A 16,435-nucleotide genomic window follows, 5' to 3' on the forward strand; every position below is an offset into this window, starting at 1 on the left:
GTAAGTTTGAGCCGGATTTCCCAGTTTTCTAATGCCCGTAAAAATCCTGGTTCGCCCAGTTGGAATCTCCTGCCCAAGAAAGATTCACCATTAAGAAGAGAATTGAAATCCTCAAGCTCCCGAAGCAAGTGAAGCTTGACAACAAATGGGTATGCTCGTGCATAAGAATCCATCCCAGCAGCAGCAAGAGGAGCAATTAGAGCTTGTTTAGACAATGCAATTCTCTCTGCAACTAAAAATTGATCCTTTTTCATCATTGCCTGAAGAATCTGTGCAACATCCTTGTCAAAGAAAGCATTACTCTCAGAGCTACTATAAAGTACACCTTCTTCATTAGCCCCAGTCAGGTACTCACTCATCAAGTCCCACCTACCAAGCCTCCAGGCAGCCTGAACCCCTTGGGTGCACCATGTTTTCCTATATTGAGGAATCCTAGAAATTAACCCATCTACATGAGTGACCATTGCCTGCAAATGACACATGTTCAGCAAGCAGTTAAGGACATCAGAGTGCCTCTGGACAGAAAATGGTTGCATCTGCAGTGCCTGCTCACAAGAAGTCAAAACTTCAGCCCAGTTTCCTGCCTTTTTATTAATCAGCAGATGGTCTTGTAAGCTTTTTGATTTACGTAGAGATGCCAAACCAGATAAGCCATCTGGCTCATCTAGTCCACTATATACTTCCATTAGAAAAGATATGTCTTCATCTTCAAATACACCATTCCTCTCAGAAGCAGGGTTGAAGGCTCCCGATTTATCCCTCACATAAGACTCAAAGTATAATAAAGACCTGGCATAAGCCTGGCACCTGAATGAGGCCTTGGCAAGGGTAACCTTAGGAATTGCACCTAGGAGTTCTGACACATGTTTGCACTGAATAAGCAGTTGGTTTGAATCCTTTTGGGGAGTCATACTCTGGTCCTTCAACTTCACAGCCTGTTGCTTAGAGTTGGACGATTGAAGAGGCTGGGAAACAGCAAGTTCCTGCTCAACATCATCCACCCATTGGCCTAGATTATCAAGAAGAGAGAATACAGCTTGAATGCACACCTCTCCTTGCCCAGAATTATTACCATGAACAGCAGTAGTGCTGCAATCTGAGGCAGCTGCATCAAGAACTGACAAAATTTCCTCTGTTATGCCACTGCGCGCCTCCTCGGTGCCATCACAAACGGCATTTAAGACTAAGTAGGGTAGCAGATACATTGCTACTTGCATATCATGACGAACTATACCTCGACAAGCATTAAAAATTTTAGAACGAGAGCCTGTGGCATGCGCAGTTAATTTTTTAATCCAAAAATATATCCATCTCCTGAATGACATTGAAGGGCGATATATAGGACCACAAGCAGCTGAATCTGACACATTGGGGAGTTGGAATCTTGAGGTTAAGCAGGGGGCTATTATCTCTTTAACATAATTGGAGAACCGGTCCCACAACCTCTGTCCCCTACCAAGCATTTTAGTTCGGTCATCCACGTCCCTGGGAAATGATTTGCCCACCTCAATATGTTGTTTGTCTTTAGTCTGTTCTAGAACATTCTCATCAAGCGATGCCTCGCATCCTGCAATTTTTAGCAGCTCCTGGATAGCCAGTGCAGCTGAATCTTGAATGATGGTGTCGGGTGCGGCTCGAAAAGCCCTGGCTAGATGTTTATGAATCAATTCAAAAATTAAATCATCATCAGAACATGCAATCTTAAATCGCATGCTAGAAAATCCCTTGATTTTGGCAGGATCAATAGCACCAATCGCTCCAAGGCAGTCAGCACATATCAGCTTCAGCCGTTGTCCAACTAAAGTCCTTGATTCCTCCGCGCAACCTTTCAGCAGCGATGTTATCAATGAACTAATTATATCCATAACAGAATCCCCTTCCATAGTGAACAAAGCCATGAAATCCTCCGTTCTCTGGTTCAACAACTTGCTTAGCTCAGATGCTACCATGTATCTTACATTCAAATTTTCATGATTTAATCCATCCACAATATCATGTAATTGATCTTTGAGGGTCATCGATCCACGGACCTCTTGAATCACTTTATTCACTTCTACCAAGGCATGAACATTTGGTACAGTAGGGAACTCACGGATGTGCTGCTTTAATATAACCTTGTTCTGAACCACAAGTTCTTCTAATATCTCTACAATTTTATTCATATGGGGAGATGAATTTCCAGTCTCTCTCTCCAAGAAAGGGACAAGAGCAGCAAAAACTTGAGAAATCACATGTTTAGTGCTAGATGGTGATACAATAGCTAATTGCTTTAAGAACAAATGCAATACGGAAAGACCCTCACCCTGAAGCCATGCCTTATTGATAGCATGCATGAGAAGAACCATAATTTTTGGTACGTATGTGCTAAGATGGGGACCCATCAATTTAATCAGCATCTCTATCCGTCTAACAGCTTGTTTTTGCAATGATGTATCCTCTGCGTGAAGCATTTTCCTATCAATGCTGTTCAGCAAACCAACCACGTGGTTCCTCAAAAATCCCGGAAGATCTTCACTGCCAGTTAGGATTCTTGCAACTTCTTCTATCATACGAGGTACCCTGGCTAACCTGTAAGAAAATCATAATGAAGTAAGCAAAACCTCAAGGTGGAGCCTCAAAAGAATAATTGTTTAGAACTATCTGTCGCGCTAAAACTTTCAAGTGCTCATACTTTTATAACATTTTCCGTCAAGTACCTCTTACTTATTTCCTCCGAATCATCTACATCGCTAAAGCATATAAGTTCATCTAAAAGTGCAGGTAAAGCAGCGGCAAATATTTCTTGATTGTCAGATCCAGTATGTTCGTGGTAGAACTGCAAAGCAGATTTTAACTCCTGCTCGTCAGCTTGATGAAGAGCAAAGGAAAGAACTTTCGGCAGCCAATTAACAATGAGTTGCACCATGTCTGTGTTCAAACACTTGGCCAACTCATACAAAGTTGCCAGTGCTTGATCACTATCATTTTGGAGGACCACAAGTTTTGGAAGAACAACAGGAATCATCCTCTTTACAAGTTCTTCAGTTTCAATACCAAGTACAGCTGCGGAAAATTCTTCAACCATTTTTGGCTGATTGACAAGCCTCATGCATAGATAATTATACAACTCATTTCGGATATGTGGAACTTTTGAAAGGAGTGCTTCAAGTCCCCCTGCATGATGATAGTAGCAAGATCTATTTATCAATTTTGAGGCAATAAACCTCACTGTAACATAAGAATTGTCAAGCTGACCAATCACTAAAATAAGGGAGAATAAAAATAGTTGGCTGTGAATATCAACAGCTTCCATAATTGTCGCTGCAGTTTCTAGAAGGGTTTCAAAAACCAAAGGATCTTCAGCTGCTGCTAAAGCATGTTTTAATTTGTCCATGAACCTCTGTTCTTTAGATTTGTTTGCAGCATCCTTGAGTGAAAATAAACACTCCAAGATGGGCTCGTGGAGGAAGAAACTAATCTGTGAGCCAAATGCTTGTCTCAAATTTTTGTTTCGGTGCAGGATTAGAAAATCAATACATTGTATCCATTGAGAACTTGTCTTAAGCAAACTATATTGAGTCCCATGCCAAAGGATCCGCCCAATCATTCTTACACAGGCAACTTGGACAACTTCTGATGAATCATCATAAAGCAGCTCAAAAAAGAGAGACTGCAAATAGGTATAGTCACAACTTGAAAGAAAATCTGTTTCCTGCATGCTAGGGCAAAGAACCGTTGAACATGACCCATTGTTAACTGCAGTAGTGCTGTCGCACCTTGAACACCAAAATCCTGACAACAGATAATCCATAATTAACTGTTCTTTCTCCTTGTCCTTCTTCAAGTATAATTTGCAGTTGGTTTCCAGAAGTGCAGCCCCACCATTACAACATCCGTATAGGCATGCCAGATGACCAAGACAGAGGGGAATAAATTTCTTGACTTGCTCCCTCGTTTCTTTCTTAAGAGCCCTGCAAGAGAATAAAAGGAAGGCACTTTAAAATGTTCATTAGCTCACAATACTTTTTCACTAAAACGGAATATACTAGGTTGATAATTATAAAATCAGATATTATTCAGATCTAGCCGTGTGATAAAAGAACAGTTACCACAATCAAGCCCCAGCAGTTTGAATTCTACTGAATAAAACTGGGCACATCCTACAGATATACTATCTGAGCCAATGACTGACTCAGAGCGAACTTGTAGACAAACATAACTCTGATAATAGACAATTTTTCGTCGACACAGGTTTCATATGAAGATCATGGCCATTGACCAACATAGAGAGCAAAGGACAAGAAATGAACAAGAGGATTAAGCACACGAAAAATGGGCTAAGTTATGAGGCCTGATTGAAAGCTTTGAGTGGGGTAGGAGACATAAAGATTCAAGAAGAAGCTACTCCCCAACCAAAACAGGACAGCGGAGAGCAGAAGCACTAATAAGCATCATCACAGTGGCGTATTAAGTCTTCAAATATAGCATATACTCCGTGTCATGGTTATGCTTGAAAAGAGCTCCTACTAACCAACATCTGTGCTATTCAGATCACTCTGTACTAGACACTTGCGCAACCTGTGTTAATTAAAAGGGCATTCTTCACTTACTCCAGCCTGTTGAACATATGCATCAGAGATCCAAAACCAGAGACTAGGACAATCACTGGCATAGAGATGACAGCTTGAATTCTAACTTCTTCTTCTTCATCATTAAGTCCCAGATCCAGAATATCAAGATCCAAGCCGTGCTGTGCTATACACCCAATTCTGGACAGAATGCGAATAGACAGATACTTTGCTTTCCAGGGAGGATGGGATTCTATAATTGAAGCACCACAGATCCATGGAACCTTAAGCACTGGACGTAAGAGAGCTCCAATGTCACTAGTAGTTTCGAAGATCATGAGCCTATTCTCTTTAGGTAGGGATCCTAAGATGAAAGTGCAGAACTCAGTTATTAGAATATAAGACATGGTATATTTGAAAGAGACTTTTAGCAAATAACCTGGAAAGTCAATATTCGCATGTAGTGCATTTGAATGACCAAGGCAGCATTCCAACAAATTAATTACTGAACATAACTTTCTTCACCAAATATTCAGTATTTTGGTATCAATAATAGTTTCAAGAAAGCACAAATCCTAATATAAGGAAAGGGGGGATTTGGGATGAAGAAAGAAAGAAAGACTTCTCAAAAGTAATGCAGTCATCTATGAATATTAAGTTAATACAGCTGTTCCATTACCTTGAAAAAGTAGTAGGCTGTCAACTGCTTCTAGGAAGATGGAAACATCAAGAGGAAATCGAAGACCTTGCTTTGCCTGCTAGGTGTATTCAACATTATTACACGCTGCATTCAAGATCACAAGGAAAAAACAAAAGAAAGACAACAAACCTGCTCAAACATCCAAGAAATCCACTTGCACATTCGCCGGAAAATGCAAAGGGAAAGGTCAGAATGTGGGAGTTCAGAAAAAACAATACAGAGTGTGCTTATAGCTGTCAGGGCAACTTCTTCCCTTAATGAATCAGAATTATCACCAGGAGGTTTTAGAAATTCAAGTAGTAGATTTAACGAGGTACACATAAAATCAGCATATTCTTTTTCCTGCACTCCAGTAAAACTATAAATAAAATTGCATACATCCTGGTATGTAGTGCTAGAAAAATTATCCATCTTTTGGCGCTTCATTCCCAAAGTTTCTATATCCTGAATGGGTCTTTTTCTTCCAACTTTTGAGCCCTCATGCTCATTACCAACTTTTGAGCATTCGTGCTCACTATCTTCTCTCGACTCCGAGAAACCAGTGTGATTATCAGGAGTCATTATCCTCCCAACAAAATTAGGACCAAGCCTTGAAACAGCAACTTTGAAGCAGTCTATTAAATGAAAATCGGACTCTGATGAAAGAAGCATACAAATGAGACATTCTGGCCTCCAGGAGTAAGGAGGGCAAGTTTTTGCAATTCGAACATAGGCACTGCACAGACCAGCCTGAAAGAAGATACATTAGTAAATTGCAGTCAGAGAATTAGATAACAAGTCATCAACTAAAGCATTCCACATATATACAACTTTGGATGTATGAGTACTTATATCGATATAGCTACAAAACACAAGAAATGGATAGAGCAGTCACCAAAAGTGAGTGACTAAACCCATAAGAGATGAGATGATAATGATATTAAATAAAGATGCTCAATGCACAAGCACCACACATAGGTATGCATTTATTATATGCAAGTAACAGAAGGAGGCAACAATGTCAATTATATGCACAGTTAACCTTGAGGTCAAAGCTCCTCGTCTTCAGCATCGATTTAGGAAAGATGTGCATTATGTCAGTTGCCGTCAACCTAACGACATTATCAGGACAAACAGAAAGCAATGACTGGAGACATCCTCCCAGAGAAGAATCATAAACTGCACTCCTGCAATCAAAAGTTTGGTGACTGAGAAAAACAATCTATGGGACAGCTTCAACAGCCAATGTTAATAATGAAGAGGGCAGCAATACAGTCATCAAAGAGTGTGCATGAGTTACAGGCAAAAGCCAGGTATCTAAGAGTTTCTGACAGGACAGAATTTAAAATGATTTCAAAATAGGAAATCCTAAATTTTTTAAAGTCGTCACAAATAAGAAGTGTCTAGAGCTTGATTAACAACTGAAATCAAAATGATAACCGGTCTGATGCTACACCCCACCAGGTCAAAATAAGGCAAGCAAGAGAAAACTCGCTATATTATATCATCGCTAATCTTATTTTAAATCCACACACAAGCATAAACTGAATGGAGTAGCACGATTATATGCGGAAAAGAGAATAATGATTCAGCTACCATAGCCAGGCTCCACACAGGTAGAAAACAGAAAACTGAGCACATGATACATCATGCTAAATCTTGTTTTCCAGTGGTATGACTATTTATCTTCTAAACTAATACAAATTTTATTGGACACAATGTTCATAAATGCGCCTTAAAAGAATATGTTTGAACTGCATCTAAATAGAGCTTTTGAAATTCAAAGAGCATGAGAGCCATCACCAAAGGGGGAAGAGGAGCAAGGCAGCAGTCTTTTCATTATAATTCAATCAACCAATACCCAAAAGCCACTTGAATGCTTGTTACTAGTAGTGATATATAGGCATTTGAGTTACAATAAAGCAAACATTTGAAAGAGAACAATCTCAAATCCAAACATGGCTAAAAGTTATTGTAGGCTAAGTCACTATCAATGGGCATACCTGTATACTGAAACTCCCTCAACATCCTCGCTTAGTATGATTGTTACTGACCGTATTAGTTTTTCAATTGGAAGAATCTCAAAGTTTTTCCCTGCTCCAACGAGGCGTGCAAAGTCAAAACATGCCTTCACAAAACATGAGAAGTTAGATGACTGATTTGAGAAGACATAGATGAACCATAAAAGTAATTTTGGAGAACTCTCCAATATTGGTGAAATCTACCTACCATGTGCAGATTATCATCTCCATAGCACAAAAGATTGCAAACAGCCAAAACACATGATGCATCCAAAAGCCCTTCAACATACAAAGTACCTTCAGTTAAGCATTTACTCAGAAGCTTGATTGCTGATGCGGCAAAAGCCAGAAACCTATCTGTTTCTGTAAGATCAATTAAAATTCCCTCTCCGCTAGCAGGCCTGTTGCATATTGGAAGGTCACCAAGAAGGGCAGGGCCATTGCTAATTCTTGCAAAAGATTCACAGAAAGACTTCAACCACAGTCTCTTTGGCTCCATTGATCTTCTCTCGTCATAGAATGAGGCAACATAAACAAGATCTATGAAGGAAAAAAAAATTATGGTCAAAACAGAGGTTTGAATAAGGCCAAGTGCTTTCATATGAAAAGAATAAAGCTGCTACCTGTAAAAAGGAGAAAATAAGTTGCTCTTCATGAAAAAGAAAATATAACACACGGCTCAATCAAAAGTGAAGCTAAGTGATTCTGATTCACGGTATAGTTCTTAGTTGTGTACCTTCAAATAACAACATAACATCCACGAAAAATTCGCGGTAGGCATCTTGATCACCTGTGCGGAGTAGGGACAGCAGAGATCCAACAGTCTCTAAAATAGTGCCTTGTCGAGAGCTTAATAGGAGCAAACCAACAAAACTTAAAGCATTCAACGACAGAAAACTTGTTTTAAAAATATATTAAAAGATCCAACAACCTTAAAATCTTGAAAGATTAACAGCAGAAAAGCCAACAACCCTTAAAACTACACATCACCGAAATACTATGAGCGCATGACAATTACTAACAATAACGATATGGAAATAAGTTACTAATTCGTAACATAGAAAACTAAAAAAAAAAACATAACAAAAAATCGACTGACCGAAATGCGGGTTCAGCAAAGAAGGGCAAAATACGACCGATAACAGGCAGAACAGCACTCGCCTTTCCATGATAGAAAACTCCAGGAAAATTCTTTGCAGTCTGTGATAATAACTTGAGTATTGCAATCACCTCTCGCTCGCGCGCTACAATGTATTTATTCTTTATTTAATTGAAAGAAACAGCAAAAGAACTCCAAGATTAAAAGATTGAACTAAATATGAAATAATTCACATACGAGATGAGGAAGGGACAACGTAGGCGTGGAGGAGATTGGGAAGGACGGCGCGGAATCGGGACTCCAAAGCCTCGTCGTTTTGGTTGTTGGGAGGAGTAGATGATGATGCCGCAATGCGTTCTCGGAGCTCGTGCACCAGGCTGGAGAGATTCGCCATTCTACTGTGTGTTGAGTGGGTGGGAGGGCGAGGGAGTGTAGTAACTTTCCTTGCTTCTCTTTTTCCCTCCTGTTTCGATTTTTGCACGTTAATTTATTGGCACTGCATATAGCGTACCCGGTAGACTAACGGGCGGTGGGGCCGGCAATGGACCCGAACCCGAATCCGTCCCTATTGAGGCGGGTTCTAAAGGCTTAAGACGAGTCTCGGGGCAGAATAGTTTGAATTCGGACCCATCCTGATTTTCTTTTCTATTTATCTGTAATTAAACTAAATTTTACTCGTTGACAAGGCCTTCTCAAAATATTGTAACTGTTTAATTTATCTGTAATTAAACTAAATTTTACTTTGAAGTGGATAATGGATTTAGCTCAAACTCATATATTATATTTGGGTTAAATATATTTTGATCTCTGTGATATATAAAAATATCAAAAATCCCCCTATGAAATTTTTAATATCAAAAATTATCACCATGTTACGAATAAAAAATCATATTGTCCCTAGTCAATTTAAGCCTATTTTTCAAAAAACAATGAATAAAATATCCCTTCCAGTCAACTGGTCAAACTAGGCCTATTAATATATAATTATTTTAATTTATAATATATATAATTTAATACTATTAAAATATAATTAAAATATATATAATTATAATTTTAAAAAAATTAAAATAATAATTATAAACCCCCCAACCCCCATGGCCCACTCCCGTCTTCTTTTCTTCTCCATTCTTTCCCCCGCACTCTCTCCCCACCCCCACTTCTCTCGCCTTCAATCCCCCCTCTCCTTCCCTCCCCCACCACCCTTCTGGGCGATGTGATCGCCCTGCAGCGAGGCGATTGCTTCGCCTTCGCAGATAATGGGCGACGGTCGTCGTCTAGGGTTGAGGAGGGTGCGGCGCCTTCTTCTTCAGCAGCGGCGGCGGCGTTTTGCAATTTTTTTTATATTTTAATTTAAATACTATTTTATTATTAATAAATATGTATAATATTATATATTAAATGTGAGAGAAGGGCAAAAATATCAAAAAAAAAAGTATGTTCATAGAAAAACCGCAGTCAAAGTGCGTGTTACCCAAATTTTGTAAGGAGGGGTTTTTTTTAACTTTATTTTATATCACATGAAGAATGATTGATACTTTAATTTTTATAAGAGATTTTTTGAATATTTCTATTATCACAGGGATCTCTAGATTTTTCCCTATTATATTTGACATATTGAAAGACAGTCAAAGAGTTTTTGTTACATACTGCAATTACTCATATTTAAATGTTGTACATGTCATAATTTGCATGTAAATGAAACATATAAGGATAAAATAATAATAGTTGATACGTTAATGTATATATATAATTTAAAAAAAAAAAGAAAAAGAAAAGTAGTTTGATACCTTCAAACACCATATAAATTTGCAAACAATTGATTATTTTCAATTACATTATTATAGTGACTTTATTCCAAATTATCAAACGGGTCGCAGTCCCATGTCTATGTACAAATAGCTTTGATTAAAGAAAGAAGGAAAAAAGCTCATGAGTGTTAATTTTGCAGTAGAAATTGTGATGAACAATACAAAAGATGCAAAGGGAGAAGAGACGCTGCATAACTTTCTAATATACTCTCCAAAAATGATGTTTCCAGTCCTAAAAGATTACCAAACAAAGAAACATACAGAAACAAGAATGTAAATCATAAAGTATATCTACTCAAGACAGAAACAGATGAAAAATGTTTTCATCTAGCCGTTCTACACTTGCTATATATGATATGTATATGTTCCAATGACAAAGATTAATGATGCATATTCCAAGCCAGAAAAGTTGGTGTTATTCAGTTGCATGGAGGGGAAGCCCATGATGGAGGCATCCTGCTGGAGTTGAGAGGTGGCATTTCACGAATATTAATGTCAAGGGGATAAAGACGGTACTCTATGTCCAGCTCTTTGAAAATTTTAACCATCTCTTCCACCAAGACAGCTCTCCTTTTCCACCTCTCTCCCATGTTCTGGTGATTCATCCGGTGTCTCAGCCATACCGACATTTTCAATATTTGTAAATTTTCCAAATTCATTAGCACGATTGTGGGTGCGGGGTACCAGTAGTCGCTCCTGTTTTCAATGTAACTGCAATGACAGCCATTGGAGGAGTAATTGATTATAAACCATTAGAAAAAGATAAGCTGCTTCAGTCATCAGTGGGGCTACTTGTTTTATTAGGCTGAGAAGTGATGGAGTCAACTTGTATATGAGATTACCTTATTATTTTTTGCTTCATGACAGCAATCTTCTCTGCTGGTGTAGCCATATGAACTGCAAAATCAACCGCATCACCCATATCAGGACTGCGATAGTAATTATTGATGGGCCTTGTGGCAAGAGTTACGTTTGGATATATTATCTTCTGATTGTCGAATCTCAAAAAGACAGTGGTCAAGATGTTCATTTCTTCAACAATCATCTGAATATTTCCAACAACAGCAACAAAAAACAAAAAAAGGTTAAATAGAGTAGAAAATGCACCAGAAATAGAAGAGAGTAAGTGCAAGAATGAGATATCAAGAGGTTTCGTGAATGTACCTGGACATCATCAACCTCACATCGATCCCCCACATCGAAAGGATGCATTACAAATACAAATATGATAGCTTCGAATATTGTCCTGCAGGTGTTTCCAAATAAGAAAGCGAAAACCACAACCTGGGAGCTGATGTAGAGCAGAAACTTGCTCGTTGCAATTTCCAGAATCACCAGCCAAATGAGCAGTATGACGGCACCAACTATGACGTTTACCATCTGATGAAGTTTCTTAACTGCCGTTTTGGTGTCGTTTAGTGTCAAGGCAAGAGCTCTTCGTTCTACAAAGGCATTGACCTAGCGAAGAAAGGTATAAACATGATAAAGTGATTTCGCTAAAGGAGGTATCCTATTAAGATCATAGTAAAAAATCATATTGCAGAAAATATTATTTTGCCTATATGAAATAAAATGGTATTTCTAAGCAAATACGCACCACCCAATTTTTCAGAGATGCTTTGCTGATTTTTTCACTTTCAGCTGATCCTTCTACAAGCTGCAAGGTTTTCAAAGCCTCTTCTTCTTGTAGGAAACGCATCAAATCCTCGAGGTAGATCAACCTGCCAGGATGGAAAGTGTCCAAAAGTAGATATATCTATTTCTTGCACCAAAAATTGGAACAATTAAGAGTGTGATGGATAGCTGAATATATGGAAATGAACAATATAATGCTATGATCAACTAATAGGACCACAGAAGGCGTATCGAATGCTAACAGAATCTGAGTAAATTTACTGGCAAAAGCACAGCTAGTTAGATAGAAACACTTACTTCGCTCTAGGCTTGGCCACATTCCGAAAAATCTTCCTGGCTGCAGCTATGGCCTCATATTCACTCCTGATTTGGGTCAATGACTCGTCTTCTTGTGAGCTATCCAGCACGCGTTCATCGAGGGTGGTCAGAACTCCATTCTTGACAATCTTCATCAATCTCTTCATGTTCCAGGCAGAAACGTTCTTATGATTTAATTTGTGCAACTTGTCAATTGGTATACCCTGTTCATCTTGATTTTTACTAATCTGTGAAGACATTCTGAAACTGATTCCTTTACTTGGTCTTGGGGGCAATCCTCCGCCTGCATTGCTTGACCTCTTCCCACTCTTTGTCGGCTGAAAATTGGGGTTCTTCAGCTCAGGAGGCAAAGTGGCCCCTGCATTCTGAAGCCTCCAAATCTCGGCCATTGTCCGGTCCTCCTCCTCCTGATGGTTCCTTATCTCAACCAATGGTGGCCCTGATAGCGTCTCGATCACATATTGATTATACAATGACTCCTGAATACGATCAAAGAAAGTGCTGACATGAAATGAAGAAGCAAGAACTTTAACCATAAGGGTCTTCACTAACCAAAGCAATGTTCCCACCAGCATGCACACCATGACCTTGTTCATGGTCGTTAGAAACTCATTGCTCCGCTCAGTCTCAACCGCCTTATCAAACATATAGTGCCAAGCAGTCAAAACTAGTCCCAACCAAATACAATTCTGAACTGCTTTTCTTATTCCATAAACGAAATACAAAACCCTTTTCCTCATAAAAAAGTTCCTCTCAATGCAGAAAACAACAATCCTTATACCCCAACCAGAAACCAGTCTCCCACAAATCAAAACTAGAACCAAAACCTCCCACTTCCACAACCTCAGTCCCCTAAGCTTTTTCTTCTTCAACTTGGGAAGAGCAAGAGTAGTCACCAAAGCTGTTACGATCAAAACAAGACTAATCCATTGTGCAATAGTCAATGCATCAAAACTATTCCTCGTATACTCATCCGGAAGATCCTCGTTGAACAATGGGTCATCCTCTTCTTCCTCCGGCGGCTTCCCTAACATCCCAGAGACCCTCCCTAGCACCCCAGATCGTATTTGCCCGGACTTTATAATCTGCTCGGATCTCCTATCCGGAACGTCAGGAGGGTCAATCAACCGAGACTTAGTTTTCATCCTGCCTAAACCACTGACCCTTCTCTGGATTGAGGTGCATCTCAATACCTGACCACTGTTGCCACCAGCAATGTTCTGCAAATCCACAGTATTGGTCATGTTCGAAGATCGCCTCCTGAAGGTTCGGTTATCATCCTCATCAGAGGAGGAGTCATCGTTTTCCTGTTCATCGGGACGAATATCGACCACATTACCGGCAGCGGGACTATGACCTTCTGGAGGAATTTTCAGCTCCTTAGACCTGGGAAAACTTTGTTTTTCCAAAGAGGGGAAAGTGGGAGCGGGGCTGCCAGTGCTACAATCTGCGCGCAATTCATCCATTTCCAAATCCACGTCCAGGCACAATTCCCCGCCGGCAGCCTTTTGTTTATTCAAGAACTGTCCTATTAGCTTGGACGGGGGATCTTCTTGGAAATCGACTACGGTTTGTTGCATGGCGCGGTTTGAACCAGATTTCCAGAAATCTAGGCTTGATTCCCGACAAATACGTGCGCCACTATGGGGGCTGGTGTCTGGCTGATCGCCTCCGTCGATCTTGACGGTGACTTGGGAGGGTCCAGACATGGCGGGTTGGCTGTGATATGATGTAATGTGATGAAATGGGGGTGTTGCTGGTGAAGCGCGTCTTCGTTCGTTACCTATGCAAACTGGTCTTCCATGCTTATAGATGAGTTACGGGATTTTTAAGGTTATCTTGAATGAAGAAGAAGAAGAGATGTCCATTACTGAAGGCCAAAAAATTAAGAATGAGCGGAGAAAAGGAAATGTTGTTATTCTACCGATGAGATTTGTGTTTGTTTGGATTGATTACGCAGCATTCAAGAAGAGAGAGCCGACTCTTGGGTAATGGAATGGAAGTATGGTGATAGGCATGATGTATGTATGTGTTATTGGAATAACAGGTGGCGCAACGAATGCCGATACGGCGGTAGTAGCTACCCAGCCTTATTCAGATAAATTGCTCTATAAAATAATGATTAATTAATTAAATAGCAAGGAAGAGAAACTGGTGAAGACCATTGCTCTATATCTCTCTCACTATTCACCCACTTTGGACAAATTCACTTATTTGTTTCTCCTCCATTCATTCCCATCATCAACTAACTATTCTTGGCCAACCCCTATTGCCTGAATTCGTTATGCTCATACCCTTGTGTGCATTCATGCATCCTATATTACCTTATGTCTCAAATTCTATTCCCAAGAATAACCATTTTTCTTTTTTTTCTACGTCCCAATTTATTTTAAATATTCAAATTCTGAAGATTGTCATTTTTCTTATGTTAAAGCTTAATTCACTTCAGAACAATTTACAACTTATAACAGAAATTCTGAAATCTCAACTGAGTCTGTGTGGATACCTCTTCCTATCTTTGATACGTGAGGATCATAAAAGAATTGCCCGTGACCAAACAAGACAAACCCAAACCAGAACCCATATATTCTCAACATTAACTTATACATCTCATCTCATTAGAGTTTGTTAGCGAAATTTCCCCATTGCGGTCAATAATAATCAAGGGAAGTTAACCTTTTTTACTGCAGTTCGACCAGATGAACTTGTGTCTGTATGTTTAATAAATATGATTTATATTACTTGCATAAAATTCAAACCATTTTGTCAAATGACATTGTTTCTACAAGCCTAAACAAAAGCCCAAATTCGTTTGTAAAGAATCCGATTATTGTGCAATCACAAGAATCGAAATATGGCCACAAGAAGAAATGGGTTGATTCTGTTTTGGACAATACACAATCTCAACGGCAAACCTCTTAACTCGTTCACAGATCATAAGACTATTGCTAACATGCATCGAAACCATTACATTCTCTCGATCGAACGGAAGGTCTTATCACAATTCTCGCAGAAAAATATAATCAAGAAAATATTTTTCATCTTAGCTAGAGGCTCTTCTTTTCGGCTTAGGCAAGTTAGACTCTTCAACTAAGATGGAACACGAGAAAAGCAGAACAAACTAAGATGGCATAAGAAATCAGAAAATAAATAAGTACAACCTCAAGGATGAAAATATAGCAAGGCATTAATGAAAGGGATACTGTACAGTGCAAATAGAAAGGGTGTAAATAACCCAAAAATTAGAGGTGAGTACATTCTAACGAACAATATTTCTTTTTTTTTTTCTTTATATTAGTGATGTCCCCGTCTCAAGGCAGAAAAAAATCCTCCAGATTTTTCCTTCCGTTTATCCTCCCCATCATCTCCAACCTGTTGCACATGCATCAGGTGTCATCTGAAGAACTTATAATTTAATTCTTGAGGAATATATATATAGAGAGAGATATATAGATATATATATATATAGAGAGAGAGAGAGAGAGAACAAATAGATGGTTAAAATTCTCCTAGATAATCACATTAGGCGATTTACATGAAATATTTCAAAAAGTACTGGTCAAGCAAGCATCTCATTTTAAGCTCTTTAGCAAAACATGAATAACATGACCATTGAACTGCAGTGAGTGAAACAATACCTCCTTAGAAATTTGCTGTAGTATTTCTATTAATTCAGAAAAGTCAGGTCTCAAAGCTGGATCTTGCTGCCAGCATCTCTCCAGCAGCTCAGCAAGCTTTGGATGAGTGTGCTTCGGAATAGTTGGCCGGAGGCCCTAAAATTTTAGTGAATGATAGTGCAGTTAGTGTATTATGACACAGAAAATATTTAACTTCCCATGGGCATGCCAAGAGAGCTTGTGACTGCTGACAACAGATAAGCATGTACAGGTGATAGTCACAAATGAAATAATCAACTAGGTAGCCAATGAGATGCTTTACCTTTTGGACCACTCCAACTGCTGCTTGCAAAGGGGTCAAGTATTCGTATGGAATCTGATGAGCCAAAAATAAAAATGTTTAACTAATAGCAATCCAGGAGAATGTTGGCTTTCAGAGGGAAAAACCATTACCTTTCCCGTCAACAATTCCCATAAAACCACCCCGAAACTAAAGACATCAGCCTTATGATCATAGGGTTTATGTTCAATAACCTTCAAAAGAACAAATTTTTGTGAGCAAAATGCCGTTAAGCATAGAGTAAGCATTAGTCCAAGAATTTTGGGGTTCAAAAGGTGATCGAATGAGCCAACTGAACATTATTCATCCAAAGTATATTTAGCTTCTAGGGCATTTTCTTCAGATTCTTTGTCAATTGAAAAGAAATTGTA

At 39.1% G+C, this 16,435-nt stretch overlaps 3 protein-coding genes across 3 annotated transcripts in view; all 3 read right to left on the minus strand.

Moving 5' to 3' along the window:
- Positions 1-8,806, minus strand: part of LOC105169925 (serine/threonine-protein kinase ATR) — a 14,131-nt gene extending 5,325 nt beyond the window's left edge. Inside the window, exons 1-11 of the mRNA XM_020696068.1 lie at positions 8,584-8,806; positions 8,347-8,491; positions 7,984-8,096; positions 7,456-7,787; positions 7,230-7,354; positions 6,269-6,413; positions 5,377-5,976; positions 5,227-5,302; positions 4,590-4,911; positions 2,697-3,950; positions 4-2,568 (exon numbers count right to left, since the gene is read on the minus strand). Of these exons, the coding sequence (XP_020551727.1) occupies positions 4-2,568; positions 2,697-3,950; positions 4,590-4,911; positions 5,227-5,302; positions 5,377-5,976; positions 6,269-6,413; positions 7,230-7,354; positions 7,456-7,787; positions 7,984-8,096; positions 8,347-8,491; positions 8,584-8,740 (5,834 nt within the window). The 5' untranslated portion in view covers positions 8,741-8,806. The remainder of the gene's footprint in view (positions 1-3; positions 2,569-2,696; positions 3,951-4,589; positions 4,912-5,226; positions 5,303-5,376; positions 5,977-6,268; positions 6,414-7,229; positions 7,355-7,455; positions 7,788-7,983; positions 8,097-8,346; positions 8,492-8,583) is intronic.
- On the minus strand, positions 10,323-15,097 carry LOC105169820 (mechanosensitive ion channel protein 6). Its single transcript, XM_011090352.2, has 5 exons — positions 12,087-15,097; positions 11,752-11,875; positions 11,319-11,612; positions 10,997-11,199; positions 10,323-10,865 (listed from the first exon to the last, which is right to left on the minus strand). The coding sequence occupies exons 1-5, from the start codon at positions 13,814-13,816 to the stop codon at positions 10,574-10,576; spliced, it is 2,643 nt and encodes an 880-aa protein (XP_011088654.1). The 5' UTR covers positions 13,817-15,097; the 3' UTR covers positions 10,323-10,573.
- Positions 15,275-16,435, minus strand: part of LOC105169821 (serine/threonine-protein kinase STY46) — a gene marked incomplete in the record, with an annotated part of 8,069 nt that continues 6,908 nt past the window's right edge. Inside the window, 4 exon segments of the mRNA XM_011090353.2 lie at positions 15,275-15,479; positions 15,746-15,880; positions 16,047-16,100; positions 16,178-16,258. Of these exon segments, the coding sequence (XP_011088655.1) occupies positions 15,402-15,479; positions 15,746-15,880; positions 16,047-16,100; positions 16,178-16,258 (348 nt within the window).

This window comes from Sesamum indicum, linkage group LG8 (genome assembly GCF_000512975.1).
Source record: "Sesamum indicum cultivar Zhongzhi No. 13 linkage group LG8, S_indicum_v1.0, whole genome shotgun sequence".
NCBI lineage: Eukaryota > Viridiplantae > Streptophyta > Magnoliopsida > Lamiales > Pedaliaceae > Sesamum > Sesamum indicum.